The 15,510-nt window shown below is 45.3% G+C and overlaps 1 protein-coding gene and 1 long non-coding RNA gene across 2 annotated transcripts in view; one reads left to right on the top strand and one right to left on the bottom strand.

Moving 5' to 3' along the window:
* Nucleotides 1-2,214: 2,214 nt before the first annotated feature.
* Nucleotides 2,215-5,247, bottom strand: LOC144303304 (uncharacterized). The gene is made up of 2 exons (XR_013370359.1): nt 4,451-5,247; nt 2,215-2,380 (listed from the first exon to the last, which is right to left on the bottom strand). It is a non-coding gene; the product is annotated as an uncharacterized LOC144303304 (long non-coding RNA).
* MYO1E (myosin IE) overlaps nt 5,237-15,510 on the top strand; it is a 198,069-nt gene continuing 187,795 nt past the window's right edge. The window contains exon 1 of the mRNA XM_077881290.1: nt 5,237-5,497. Within this exon, the coding sequence (XP_077737416.1) occupies nt 5,495-5,497 (3 nt within the window). The 5' untranslated portion in view covers nt 5,237-5,494. The remainder of the gene's footprint in view (nt 5,498-15,510) is intronic.

Raw genomic sequence — 15,510 nt, 5'->3', positions numbered from 1 at the left:
TCCCATTGACAAATTTTTCTTTAATGTATTGTTGTGAATGCATTCTGATGTTCTCTTATGGTACTGACATCGAAACTAGTTTCATTGCCTTATATTGTCTTCTTACATTTGGAAAATGTATAAGCAGTAATTTTTTTCACTGCTAGATTTTTTTTTAAGATTTTATTTATTTATTCATGAAAGACACAGAGAGAGAGGCAGAGACACAGGCAGAAGGAGAAGTAGGCTCCATGCAGGGAGCCCGATGTGGGACTCGATCCCGGGACTCCAGGACCACGTCCTGGGCCGAAGGCAGGTGCTAAACCGCTGAGCCACCCAGGGATTCCCTCACTGCTAGATTCATATGAAATTGTGGTTTGTATCCAATTGGATTTTTTTTCTTTGTTCCTTTTCATTCAAGCCCAGATAAAACCACATTTTAAATCATGCCCACGTATGTGTAAAGTCTCATCTGACTAGCTCCATCATGTGTCTATAATGAGTTTTACAATTTTACAAGTAATTTTCATTTCATTGCTACTATGAATTCAAATAACGAAGAATATTGGGAAATGTATTGATGAGTACTCTCAAAAATAGGTGTAAATCAAGAAAATTGGAAAAACTTTATATAACGTGAGAATTTTGCGGGGAGTGCAATTTGGCCACAAATTCAGAGTGACCATAACCTATTGTTCAAATTATCAGGCTGTTTTGGGAATGCAAGAGGGGTTCAATTAATAATTTCACTGAGATAAAGGCATAAACTAGGACTCTCCCAGGTACACCAGGGCGTAAGACTGACAGGCCAAAACTGACAATGTATCTTAAGACAGGGATGGAGCAGGGCAGGGCTTGAAGGGGTTCTTTGTGAAATGATAGGCTCTATCATACACTCGTACTCTATTCTCTACATTCAAAGTGTGAATTATGGGTTCTGCTTTGAGAATCCAAGCTCTGCCCTTATAGATTCAGATTCAGGTTTTTTTTTTTTTTTTTTTTTTTAAGATTTTATTTATTCATGAGAGACACAGAGAGAGAAGCAGGCTCCATGCAGGGAGCCTGACACGGGATTCGATCCCTGGTCTCCAGGATCAGGCCCTGGGCTGAAGGCAGGCGCCAAACCGCTGAGCCACCCAGGGATCCCTATCAGATTCAGTTCTAATCCCTATACCTCAAGAAAAACACAAAGGCAAAGATCCAGGAAGGCATAACCAATGTGATCAAGAGCTGTGGGTCTTAATAATATTTTGGCAGTTATGACACCTTGGAGAATTTGATGGTAGCTATTAACTCTCCCTGAAGGAAAGGGCACACACAAAAGCCCCCACGACTTGGCATGTAATTCAGAGGACCTCAATCTGTCTGATGCTACCCAGGGACCCAGGTCTGAATCTCTAACCTAGAACACATGGCAGTTGGCAGGAGAAGGGAATCAATATTTCTTGGCCACTTTTACATGTATTTCATTTCATATGCACATCAATCTATTTTATAGATAAGGGAATTGAAGCCCAGAGAAATTACAATTCACAGCTAGTTAAGTGACAAAGCCAGACTTTAAATTCACTTTTATGTGCCACTAAATCTTACAATCTAAGTACTGCTTAGCCATACAACTTTTTTTTAAAAGACTTTATTCATTCATGAGGACACACAGTGAGAGGCAGAGACGCAGGTCGAGGGAAAAGCAGGTTCCCTATGGGGAGCCTGATGCAGGACCTGATTCCGGATCCCAGGATCACACCCTGAGCCAAAGGCAGACACTTAAGCACTGAGCCACCCAAGTGCCCCAACAATTTTTTTTAAGTAGGCTCCACGCTCAGCATGGAGCCAACTTGGGGCTTGAATTCACGGTTCTGAGATCAAGACCTGAGCTGAGATCAAGACTTGGGTGCTTAACTGACTGAGCACCCAGGTACTCCATCATACCTATTAATATATATACATATATTTAGAGACCCCTGGGTGGCTCAGTGCTTGAGTGTCTGTCTTCTGCTTGGGTCTTGATCCCAGGGTCCTGGGATAGAGTCCCACATCGGGCTGCCTGCAGGGAGCCTGCTACTCCCTCTGCCTATGTCTCTGCCTCTCTCATGAATAAATAAATAAAATCTTAAAAAAAATATATACACACAGATATATATATTTATATTTCAATCTGGAAGAGAATTATATTACAAAATCAAGAAAAATGAACATGAGCAAATATCTTCAACAGAGTCCCACCTACTGGAATTACCTTTTGAAACTAGAGTTTATTAGGGCAAATAAAAGTAAGCATTTAGGGGTGCTTGGGTGGCTCAGTTGGTTAAGCATTCGACTCTTGATCTCAGCTCAGGTGTTGATCTCAGGGTTGTGAGTTCAAGTTCCATGCTGGGCTCCACATTGGGTGTGGAGTCCCCTAAAACAAAGAAAAGAAAAAAAAGTAAGCATTTAAGAAAAAAATCTCACATGTTAATACAACCAACATTTGGGCAGCCTGGGTGGCTCAGTGGTTTAGTGCCACCTTCAACCCAGGGCGTGATCCTGGAGACCTGGGATCGAGTCCCACCCTCTGCCTGTGTCTCTGCCTCTCTGTCTCTCTCTGTGTCTCTCACGAATAAATAAATAAAATCTTTAAATAATACAACCAACATTTAGTGTCATTAGTTTTAGATAAATCCAAGATTGATAAGTTGTTGATGGATTATTAAAAGATTTTTCAGTGTCTCATTGCAGGAAATAATACCAGGAAAAATAACCCTGGGGGAAACAACCAAATCTTTGCCTGTATACCTTGAAGCCCATGTCAATCTGTCTACTAACCAGGGTTGACCCTGGATGGGATGGGGGCTTAAGCAACATGTCATTTCCAACACAAGCAGTGCTTCTTGTATAACTGGTAAACTCCAATATTCCTTTTGGTAATCTCTGTTCATTAGTTCCTGAGACACCTGATCATACTCTGGCATGCCCCCCAAAACATAGAATCAGTTTACCTGAGAATTTGGCAGATTCTGTCTGTCTGTACTTCCCCAGTGCCTAGGACAGAGTGAGTGCTGTCTCCTTTCCAGTTCATGCTACAGATTGCTGCCAGATGAATTCTCTAACCTAAACAGTAGTTCCAAATATGGCAGTTCCTTGCACAAAACGATTTCACTTCTCGTTATATTTGTACCTTTCCTATTATTATTGTTTTAAAATTATCTTCTGTTGGGGTGCCTAGGTGGCTCAGTCAGTTAAGCACCCGCCTTTGGCTCAGGTCATGATCCCAGGGTCCTGGGATGGAGCCTCACATTGGGCTCCCTGCTCAGCAGGGAGTCTGCTTCTCCCTTTTCCTCTGTGATAGCCCTCGCTCTCTCTCAAAGAAATAAAAATAAAATCTTAAAAAAGTTATCTTCTGTCTTACTCTTTCTAAAACTGTAAGCTTGGTGAGGGAAGAAACCATTGTACTCACAGTCGCTGTGCTGACCTATAGTAGGCATTCAATTATACCTATTGCCTCACTGCGTGGATGATTACTACAAGAATTTAGTCAACATGATTTTCTTTCAATTTATAAAATGGAGATACAATGTTTTTTAAAGATTTTACTTATTTATTCATGGGACACACACACACAGAGGCAGAGGCATAGGCAGAGGGAGGAGCAGGCTCCGTTCAGGGAGCTCATTGCAGGACTCGATCCCAGGACCCTGGGAGCACACCCTGAGGCAAAGGCAGATGCTCAACTACAGAGCCACCCAGGTGCCCCAATGGAGAAACAATTTCCATACCCTTCTAAAATGTATAATTCAGTGGCTTTCAGTATTTTCATAAAGTTGTGCCACCATCATCACTATCTAATTCCAGAATATTTTCCTCACCCCCAGTAAGAAAATGCATACCCACTAGCAATTACACCCATCCTCTTCTCCTCCCTCCCAGTCCCTGGCAATCACTAATTTAGTTTCCTCATAGATTTCCCTTCCCCTACAGATTTCCCTATTCTTTACTTTCTTGTAAATGTTGTCATGTGATATGTGGTTTTGTACCTGGGTTCCTCCACTTAACATAATGTTTCCAAGGTTTGTCCAGGCTGTGGCCCGTGTCAGGACCTCTTTCCTTTTTAAAGGCTGAATTGTATTCTGTTGTAAGGCTATAGCACCTTTTGTTTACCCGTTCCAGGCAAGATGACTTTTAACATCCATACCAACTCTAGAATCCAATACCAAGTCAAGGCCTACCACCAGAGTTCATAAAGTAAATCACCATAAATCATTCTGCTTCGTACTTTCTTTGGGCCTGAAGTTTTCAAATCTTACCTCCCATTGATCCTGGGAGGACAATCCTGTTGTAACCCACCACGGTTACCTTCTGAACTTTTAAAACCATAAAGCCGGACCCTCTATACCTTATTTCAGGATTCTTCCCCCACCTCCAATCTCCTCCCCACTGCCCACCCGATGTCTTGAAAACTCCACCCTCCTTAATCACACCCCTTGGCAGTTACCATTGTACTGCTGACCGATCTCAACAGATAGGGTTGACTGAGGTTGGATGGTGCTTTCTTCCCACTTCTCTTTCCCTTGTGTCTCTGCTCACCGCGGTGCAACCTCTCCACCACTCAAAAGTCCAAAAAGGGGGGGGGGGGGGAGGAGCCTTTCTTTGTTTTCCAAGGAAATTCAGGTAAAAGGAGGGGTAGGGGAAATGATATTTTTGACTTTCCTCACAATCCAGACGTTGGAAAGAAAAAGGATTTCCTTTGGGCCGCTGCCACGACTCTGATCTTTTATGCTGATAAAATATTTCCTTCTTAAAAAAAAAAAAGTTATGGGAAAATCATACGACTTGAGCTTGGGAGCCACACCTACGGTAATATTCGCGTTAGAGAGAGAGAGAGAGAGAGAGAGAGAGAGAGCGCGAATGGGGGGGCGGGGGGTTACCTCTCCCTCAAGGAGGGCTTCTGCCCCCACCAGCGGAGGTGTCGCCCCGGGGCGGGGGGGGCAGCCGGCTCCGCGGCGCTCGCCGCAGGCTCGCGGGCAGGACTACAGCATCCAGAGGGCTTTGGAAACTCCAGCAGCTCCAAGCCCGTTGGCTGCCACGGTTTCCCCGAGGAGTGACGCTGTGAAAACAAACCCTGATTGGTCAGGCCCGAGCTGACTTCTCCATTTATGGACAGATTGCCCGGCCCGAGCCGAGGCTCCGCCGGAGGAGTGCAGAGTAAGTGGCCGAAGAAAGAAGCCGCGCGGCCGGGCAGCCAGCAGCCGCGCCGGGGGCGTGGGGCTCACCGAGGCGGGCGCGGGCGCGGGCGCGGGGCGCGGGGCCTGCCCTCGGCAGCAGGGGCCCCGCCTGCGGAGTCGCCCCCTGGTCGCCCTCACCTAGCGCCGCCGATCCCGCCTGGATGGAGTCCCCCCAGGGTTCCCATTGGCTCCCGTGAGTGCTTGGGTGTCCAGAGCCTGTTTTTGGCGAAGGGGACCAACTTTTGAAGTTCGCCCCGGAGCCTGCGCTGCAGCCCCGCTCCCCGGCAGCCGGACCCGCCGCGGCGCCAGTCACCATGGTGAGTTGGCCGCGCGGCGCCCCGGGACGCCCGAGCCCGGGAAGGGGCAGGAAGCGCGGCGCGGGGCGCCCGCCGAGGCCGGGGGTGGACAAGGTGGACGCGGCCGTCGGCACGTCGCGAGCTCCGAGCGCCCGCCGCGCCCCCTCCCCGGCGGGGGCCGGGGGGGCCGGGGGCCGGGGGGGCCGGGGGGGGGCCGGGGGCCAGGGGGGCCGGGGCGCCGAGCAAAACTTTCTTCCGAGGCGCTCCGGGCGCCGCGAAACTTTTTCGTGTCCGGGTCGCTCTGGCCGCCGGCTGTCGGCAGGCAGCGTGGGGCAGCTCTGCGCCCGGGGGCGCGGCCCGCCCCGCCCGGGGGACCCCGCTCCGCCCGCCCCGACCGCGGCGCAGCGCCCGCGCCCCTGCCCCTGCCCCTGCGGTCCCGCCCGCCGCGGCGGGGAGCGCGGCTCGGCGGCGCGGGATCAGGCTGCTCCCCGCGACCCTCCCCTGCGCGCCGCGCCCCCTCCCCTGCTCGCCGCGCCCCATCCCCTGCGCGCCCCCTCCCCTGCTCGCCCCCCCCGCGCGCCCCCTCCCCTGCTCGCCCCTCTCCCCTCCCCTGCTCGACCCCTCCCCTGCGCGCCCCGTCCCCTGCACACCGCGCCCCCTCCCCGCCCGCGCGCACGGGCGCCGGCTGCCTCCGCGCCTCCCCGCCCCGCCGCCCCCCTGCCCGCCCGCAGCCGGGCCGCCGCGCGCTGGCGGGGGCGGGGGCGGGGCGGGCCGCACCACGGCCGGCGGGGGCGCCAGGTAGGCTGAGCACCTGGCCCTGGGCGGGCGGCCCGGAGCGACAGTGACCGCGCGCCGCCGGGGCGTCGGCGGCCGGGACCCCGCGGGGTCTCCGCGCCCGGGAGGCCGAGGAAACCCCCCCTTCCCGAGGGCGAGGTGCCTGGCGCTTTGCGGGTGTCCGGCGAATGGGTCGCCCGGGAGGAAGTCGATGTTTTGTTCTTTTTCCTTTGGCACTTTGGGAATACGTGGAAGTGGCCGACTTGGTCTCTGACTCGGGTCCGACGTTGCCTCCCGCCGCCCGCGGTAACCTGAGCCGCGCCCCCGGGTCCTGGGCGGGGGTACGTTTCTCCCCGCAGCACAGAAGCGAGGACTCTATTTTGAAAAGACTGACAGCCTATCCGAGGAGGGGGGAGAAGTTCTACTGCAAGGCTTCAGAGTTTCCACACTTGCCTCTTTCCTTATTTTTGTTTTTTTTTAAGATTTTTTAAAATTTATTTTTTCATGAAAGATAGAGGCAGAGACACAGGCAGAGGGAGAAGCAGGCTCCATGCAGGGAGCCCGATGTGGGACTCGATCCCGGGTCTCCAGGATCACGCCCTGGACCAAAGGCAGGCGCTCAACCGCTGAGCCACCCAGGGATCCCCACTTTCCTCTTTGCAAAGAACCCTGCTCGGGTGGATGACCTGATCCTCTTCTGGTTTGTTTTAATGACTGTGACTGTGGACCTAGGCCTAGAGGATAGCTGGTACCACCCCGATTTAAACATCAATGCCGCATGACCAGCCTGAGAAATGTGGCGAAGACCCATCTGAATGTACATACACAACACAAAAGCAGTTCCAGACCTAGTCTGTGTTGACTCAGAAGAATGCTTAAAAACAAAACCGTCTTTAAAAGGGCATCTTTGACAGAAGCTTGGTCGTTTTACATAGTCCAACATTGTCACCTCTGCTTCTCCCTAAGAGGACACTTTATCTGTAAATAAATTTCCACTTTAAGTTTCAGGTTTTAAGAAGTCAGTCTAACCTACATTATTTTTGGAACCCCTGTAAGAGAACCATTTACTTATTACACTGAGTGTGTGGTTGGGTGGAGGAGCTACCTAATTGGGCCACTACCTAATTGGCCACTTTGAATTTAAGCAATGTGATAGTCCCAGTACTTTGGAATGGCCCTAAGTATTTTCCATGGTTCAATATTTCTAAAAAAAAAAAAAAAAAGAAAAAGAAAAGAAAAAAAATCAATGTGTTTATGTCAAGAGCTTAAAGAAACTTAACTGAATTCAAATACTTGAGTGCTCCCTTGAGAGCATTAACTTTCCCTTAGTTAGTTCATGTGTCTTGCAGGACACACTACCAGGTAGACTATGACGTGTCTTCTGGAGACTTCGAGATCTCCATGCTCAGTTCGGTGGCATTGCTTTTGAAGAAGATGGTTGATCAAGTGGGTTCAGAGCAGGCATGTTCTAAGGAAGAAAGTTGTTTCCAGAGTTGTGTAGTGTGTCTGTGGGAGGACAGGGTGTGACTTACCTATTGATGGGTTCCCTGCCAGTAGCACAGATGGCCCTGCTGTGGGCAGCCAGACTATCAGTGCATCAGAAAAAAGTTGAAACTGTTGCTGTCCTGAAATCGGAGATGTGCCATCGCTCAGTCTACTAGATGTAAAGTAACTTGGCAAAAATTAAATGAATCATTTCTTGACCGGCTTGAGAAATTGTTCATTGGCTATGTGAAATTGTCTGAGAACAGAGCATTGCCCATCCTAAATAGTCGGAAACCTCAGTTATAATGTGTACTGTTTATATAAGACGCCTTCGGGTCAAATGAGACTTCATTTTGTGTTTCACATCTGTCTGGGTCTGCCCAGCTGCATCCTTCAGCTGCTCAGAACAGGAAGAGAAAGGGCATTGCCTTCGGTGGGTGTGGCTGAGGGTTAGCATGGAGAATATAATTCATCGCCCTTGACTGGGTTGTAAGGAGAGCACCTGTATTGCTGTTTGCATGTTTGTGTGTGTGTGTGTGTGTGTGTGTGTGTGTGTGTGTGTGTTCTTTTAGGAAGTCTGGTAGCACGTGAGGAAGACTCTCCACCCGTCCCCAAGGCCCTACCGAGATTCATTCACTTGTGACTCATAAGGAGTATTGTCATTTTCTGATTCATGAGCACAATGTCCAGTTTATAGTTCATCCCGTATCTTTTTCCTGAAAGTTCACTTCGGAATACTTTTCTCCATTTTTGGAGAAGCAACAATGCTACTGGGCAATATTAATTTTTGTACCTTTTTCCATAGGAGACTTGGAAGAACTGGGAAAAAAAAAATCTCAGCCTGTCTTTATAATTTAGTGTATGTACCTTAGTTAGGAGGGTACAACAATCTCCTTGTCTTTTTTTTTTTAATATTTATTTATTTATTCATGAAAGACACAGACTGAGAGAGAGAGAGGCAGAGACACAGGCAGAGGGAGAAGCAGGCTGCCCACAGGGAGCCCGATGTGGGACTCGATCCTGGATCCTGGGATCATGACCTGAGCCGAACGTAGGTGCCCAACCACTGAGCCACCCAGGCGTCCCTCCTTGTCTTTTAATTAATCTTACCTTATAAGATTTCCTTTGTCAAATCTGGCTTTATCATTTACAAAGGAGGTTGTGCTTTTGTGGCCGTGACAGTTTGGACTGTCTAATGGGCTGGAACCCATGTCTGTAGCTCTAACATACTCTAGGTACAGCAGTTATTCATAGGGCTTCTCTGACTTCAATACTAAGTTATTTGAGTGAATCTGAATTGGCCATCTGCTCAGACTGCGGTCAGGATACATCCCTTTTTCCTCACTTCCATATTACTTGCGAATAAATTGCAGATGTTATTCATAAAAAATACACAGGAATAGACTTATGAACTTAGAAATCTGTCAGCTGACTACAAGGTAGGTAAGTTCCTTTGGGTGAAGGCAGGGCATATATTCAGAAAGTCTGGAATCCATTTCAAATATGTTTTCTGGGAAGGTAACCTAGTCCATTCCCCTTGATTAGTTTATCAGATTTGCTAATAGTTTCCTGGCCCAAACGACATAATACAAAACCAAACCAAAACAACACACACAAAAAAATGGATTGAAGTACAAAAAAGGTTTTTTTTTAAGATTTTATTTTTAAGAAATCTCTACACCCAAAATAGAGCTCAAATTTATAATCCTGAGATCAAGAGTTGCATGCTCTACTGACTGAGCCAGCCAGGCACCCCCCAAAAAGTTGTGATGGAGGCAAAGGGGTTAGGGAAAGATCTGGAGCTCACGATACTATCTAGGGGCCAGTGTGAGTTGGCTAGCCTCATGGGAAAAGTTTGATCTGTGCGGAGCACCAAGGGGAAGCCAGTGGATCAGTAGATGGATGGGGATGGAGAAATGGAGGAAGCAGACAGTTGTGGAAGGTAAAGCCCACCTCTTCCACACTCTTGCCGGAGATTTCAGCTTGATTATCAGTGGTTGCAAACTCAGGTATCTACAGGATGCAATTTTTGATGGGGTGAGGCTGGCCTCTAGAGAGTAAATATACCCCTCTACAGAGAGACACGATTACTTGACCTTAGGCCATGGTTAGTTTATCTACCATATTACCATGGTTGCATTGACCATATTACACATTTCTTTCTTTTTTTTTTTTTTAGATTTTATTTATTTATTCTTGAAAGACACACAGAAAAAGGCAGAGATGTAAGTTGAGGGAGAAGCAGGCTCCCTGCAGGGAGCCTGATGCAGGCCTCCGTCACAGGACCCCCAGATCATGCCCTGAACCGAAGGCAGATGCTCAACTGCTGAGCCACCCAGACATCCCATATTACATATTTCAAGGGAAGGTGGAAATCCAAATTGTTCTGCCGGAACTGTACTTTTTGAAGTGTTTTGATCACTGCCGAGAGGCCAAACACCTGCAGGTCAGCTGTTTGTAGCCACTCTACTGTAAGTCTCAAAGTGGTGTCCCTGAGAACCACATGCTTCCTTCTCTTCACTCACCAACAGGAATGTCTAAACTTTAGCCGTATACCAGTAAAGGTGTTTTGTTGATACATCCACACCTTCCCACAGCGTTTCCCTTAAGAGAGGGAATTGCCTGGTATTTTCAGCCCATGGAACCTCCAAACAATTAACAGGGAAAATCTGCATCCAGATTCGGAGCTATCTAAACACCAGTGTAGATGCCTAAGTTGTATGAGTGGTGAGGATGTTAATTGTATTTTTCTTTCTTAACTTGTCACCCCATTCTTTTGATGAAAATGCCCCCCTGCCCTATACTGCACTCTAGACCTCTGTTACTTCTCCTTTCCCAGTTGAATCTCATGGATTTGAGGTCTGTCTCAGGGGTTATCCTTGGGGCTAGATAATGAGCATTTTGGTAACTGTGACTCAGAATATGACTTTTTGATCCTGTACTCAAGTGTTAATGTCATGAGCTTTTGTGAGATTAAATAAAAGAGAGAATGTGCAGTACTTTGCATTTCCTAATGAAAGGATCGTCTCATTACTTGGTAAGAACTTGTGAAAGCTTTCTTCATCAGCTTCAAAAAGCAGAAATATTTTGAAACTGGTGTACAAATGCAAGATATTATGAGCTTCATTATGGAATATGTACAAATTATGTACTGTTATGATTTTCCAAGTATGAGTCATCTACTATTTTTTTTTTACAAAGATGCAGCAATTGTGTTTTCATCAATATGTGATTAAAATGGTGAGTTTTTAATATTTTTATTTTTTTAAACCTTGCTGGGACTCAATATTTACAGAGCAATAAGAGGTTAAAGGTTAAATGCCAAAGGTATTAAAAATAAACATTCTGGCCCTACAAGCACATTCTGTAATAATGGTAATAAGCAAATTGTGTTTTGAATTTCAACCTCACAATTTATATTGGCAGAGACAAAAGGGTTTTGGGCATCCTAGCAAAGTGTTGTTTCTTTGTTATTTTTTTTTAACCTATCTTTATGACAGCCACACTTGAGAGAAATAGAACTAGTCAAGAGTGCTCCCTAAAATAAAGGTATTGGCTCTGACAAGCCGTGGAACCTGCAACTGTACATCCCAGTGAAGTCGGCCCTCCCCTCTGAGTTGCCACCAGGGAACAATGTCATTAATGTACAAAGCACTTCTAAATGGCCATTTAAGAAAATCTTTTTTTGTTTTTAACTTCCTCTATGACCTAAAATGTTAGTGTTCACCTGATTACCCATCTTACTCACCAGATTTCATACCAAGTCCCTCTCAGCTGTTTCTGGAAATTACTTCTTTCCTGCAAAAAAGCCTACTTGGAGGTAGAAGGTCATTTATTTTTGATTCGTTACTGTATCAACTTTAGAAGATTCTAAGAGGGACGCCTGGGTGGCTCAGTGGTTGAGCATCTGCCTTTGGCTCAGGGCGTGATCCCAGAGTCCCTGGATGAAGTTCCAAATCAGGTTCCCTGTGGGGAGGCAACTTCTCCCTCAGAGTGTCTCTGACTCTCTCTATGTGTCTCTCATGAATAAATAAATAAAATCTTTTTAAAAAATTTTTAAAAAAGAGATTATAAGAAATAAATTTAGGAGAATTCACCCAGGATACCACTACCTGAACAGTAATTATTTTCATGTCTCTGGGTTTCCTTCCAGCCTATCCAAATGCACATCATTTTTCTGTAGTTGTAATTATGGGGCAAATGTACAATTTGGGCTCGGTATTTTCCCACCTATTTTATAAATTCTTCTTCTTGATGAGCATATTTATCATATTTAGGTGGTGACATTATAATTCCCATGTAGCCTGATTGTCCAGCCTGTCATAACTGTACAGAGACTTTGCCTCCAGGGCAGGTAGACCCTCTCTGTACCCCCTGGAATCTCTTTGGTCAGTAATGAACTGCTCAGCCTCCTGCTGCTCCTAAGCCATGGTAGCCCCCTCTTTGGTGCAGTCAGAAGCAGGACAGGCAGGCTTGGGGGACACTCCACACTCCCAAGTCCTGGTTCAAAGGTGGGTGCTATTGGTGTTCTTCATAGATTATGCTGTTGACACTCAAATGTGTGACATGACTAGATGCTCAGGCCTCTGGTCCCAACTTGATGAGTATGAGTTCTCTTATCAGAGAACGCAAGTAATTGGAGATGGATGGAGAGCTTTGAACCCCAAAGTGGAAAAGACAACAGTAGTTGAAAAAGAGGTTATAGCAGACTTGCCTAATATGTAGGAATCCTTACCGAATATGGTGGCAACCACTGAGAAATCATTGATGAATTAAGCACCACTTTATGAGGAGCTCATGGCCTAATGGACGAATGATGAGCGAAATGAGTTCATTTCGCTCTTAACACCAGTGATGGTTTTTGTTGCCATTTTATAGGTAAGAAACCCAAATGTAGGAAGGTAAAGAAAGAGAACTGTTCAGGGACCTACACCCTATGTAAGTAATGAACCACATTTTAATTTTATGCTCTTTCACAAGCAAATGAATAAATTATTTCTAATTTGAAATTTCTGAATCCAGGTATCTGTATAATGTTTAATTATTTCACACACTTCTGAGGGAAGGCAAGGTTGATTAAAAAATAAACTTAGTTAATTTTACTCAGTAGTACCACAGTGGGATAATTTAGACCCAAGAACATTGCCTATTATGAGTAACAAGGGTCTGGGCTTTAATTTCCTTGTTTTGGGATTTTGCATATCATAAAGTTTGGATACTGGTTATCACACTGGGAATAAGTGTAAAAGGAAAAGTCATGCTAGAAAGCCCTCTGACCTCAATTAGGTCAAAAAAGGAGAAAATAAGGGAAACAAGATAATCACAAGAAATATAGCCTGTTAGTCCTTGTACATGACAGAAAACAAAAAATTAGGATACCGTATCATTAGTCTCTTAGTGATTTAATTGGCGTGACTAGCAATTGATGTTGATAGCAACTTAGCATAACATTTCTTGGTAACAGAGTGATTTGGACAGTATCATTGTCTGATTGTAGGGATTTTCAGCAACAACAAAGAAATAAGGTTGTTTTTAGTGTCCCAAGTAGATGCAGACCTTTGGACTTAAATATAAAAGCATTGAGCTGTTTTAGAATGTAAATAAAGATAGCTTCCTCCAGAACTTGGGAACGCTCAAATGCAGAAATATGTCTACAAAATGATAGCAACTCAACTTTCTCCCATCAGATTATCAGAGATTCCTAATATTTGAGGCTGTCCTGAGGTCCTCTGAAAATATGTTGGAAGATATTGACCTGTCCTGACAGCATTTGTAATAGTAAAAGCAAAAACAAACAGCAATAATTTGAATATCCATTAGTAGAGAAATGCATAAGTATATGCATCTTACTGATAATTGGGTATCAATATGGATAGATCTCAGAAAAGTTGTGTTTGGTGATGAAGCAAGTTGTAGAAAATATGTATAATAAAAATCATATAAGGAAAATTTAAAAACACGAACCTATTTATATTGTTTGGGGATACATATTCATATTAATGTATATATTATTTAAAAAATACAAACCAGTGGACTGGGAAGATACCAAATTCAAGCTGCTAAAGAGGGAAGGAGGGGGCCTTCCTGACTGGCTCACATGGTAGAGGATCTGACTCTTGATCCCAGGGCTGTGAGTTTGAGCCTCAATTTTAATGTAGAGATTACATGGAGCAAAGGAAGAAGACCGGGTCAGTTGACTAACTTTAACACTATTGGTAATGTTTTGCTTTATATATTAGCACATACAGTAAAATTGTATCATTAATTCTGGCCAGTGTGTGCATAAATATTTATGTTATTCTCCATACTTTTGACATCTTTTTCCAATTAAGAAAAGACACATAAACATACAAATTCTTCATATAATTTTAGGAGGTTCATAAACCTCTGAAACCCATACTATTTCATTCCAAAAGTTGGAACAAACATTGTGTTGAGATGAATATTAGGGAGTATGGTCAATTTTGGATCTATATCAGATTATTTTAATGACAGTTGACATATAATCAAATCATTATTAAGTCCCATTGAGTGTTATATAAAGTGTCATTAGGGATTACATCCCAGGATGTTCAGTACATCAGTTACTTTTTTTTGTCCCGTTGTGTCTGCTGGCTTTTGGTACAATAAACCACCCCAAACTTGGTAGTTTAAGTAATAAACATTATTTCTCATGATTTGTGCATTGGCTGGGCAGTTGTGGGCTGGACTGGTTCCTCAGAACCCTGTGGTCAGCTGATGGCTTGGCTAGGGATGGATGATCTAGGATGTCCTCACTCCCATCCGTGTCAGATAGCTGGCAAGATTTCAGCTGGGGCAGTGGAGATGACTTGGCCATGTCCTGGCTTGTTTACATAGCAGTGGACACAGGGTTCCCAAGAACTAGCGAAAGAGAAAGCAAGCCCCAGCACACACACATTTTTTTAAACCTCAGCTTGCATCATGCTTGTTGTTGCCCCATTGGCCAAAGCAAGTCACATGGCCAAGCCCAAAGTAGTGTGGGAGAAGAGTACCTGAGGGCTGAGCTACAGTTCCCCACCCTCAGCCTTTCTTTCAGCTTGCCTTAATTGGGTGAATACATTGAGGCAGGAATGGTTTCCGTGGCAGCTTCAGCTTTACCCTGGCTGACCCTCTGTATGACAGAAGCCACCATGGCTCTTGATAGGTCCACTGCTCCTATTTTCCCAAAGCACCAGGAATTGGAACTGCAGTTCTTTTGCAGTATGGAGACTCAGTATGATCTTTACATTACTTTTTTTATTGGAGGAAAAAAGTAAAAGCAGAAGCTAACAACCAGAAGAAAAATAATTTTCTATCTGTTAAGGGGAGCTTTGTGAAAATAACAGATATTTTAGAAATAAGTCCAAATTGGGAGTGCAGTGAATCATGCCAAACCAGACTGGGCTGGATGGCCTGTTGGACATAAGGGTGGAACAATACTGTTTGGAACAGGTGGGGACAATACTGTTCCCTGCCTAATTTTCTGCCTTTTCAGCCAGCACTGAGCTGTCATGTGGACAAAGACTTACTTCACACACACAAAAATACTTCTTTGTCTTGGTTGAAAGTCATATCTTTCGGACAGTAAGATGGGGCCCCAAATAACCCCGTGTCAATTTCGTCTTCTGTGAGCCACAGACTGCTGTCTGTGAGCTCCTGAACAAGATGTAAATTGAGGATTAACTTGGTTTTGAACACAGTCTCAAAAATCATGGATCTTTCACTTTGACTTTCTCTCCTTCTCCCTGTCTTTTTAAATGGAAAATTTTTAACTA

This window comes from Canis aureus, chromosome 32 (assembly GCF_053574225.1).
Source record: "Canis aureus isolate CA01 chromosome 32, VMU_Caureus_v.1.0, whole genome shotgun sequence".
In the NCBI taxonomy this organism is placed as follows: Eukaryota; Metazoa; Chordata; class Mammalia; order Carnivora; family Canidae; genus Canis; species Canis aureus.
This window is presented reverse-complemented; position numbering and strand designations above follow the sequence as displayed.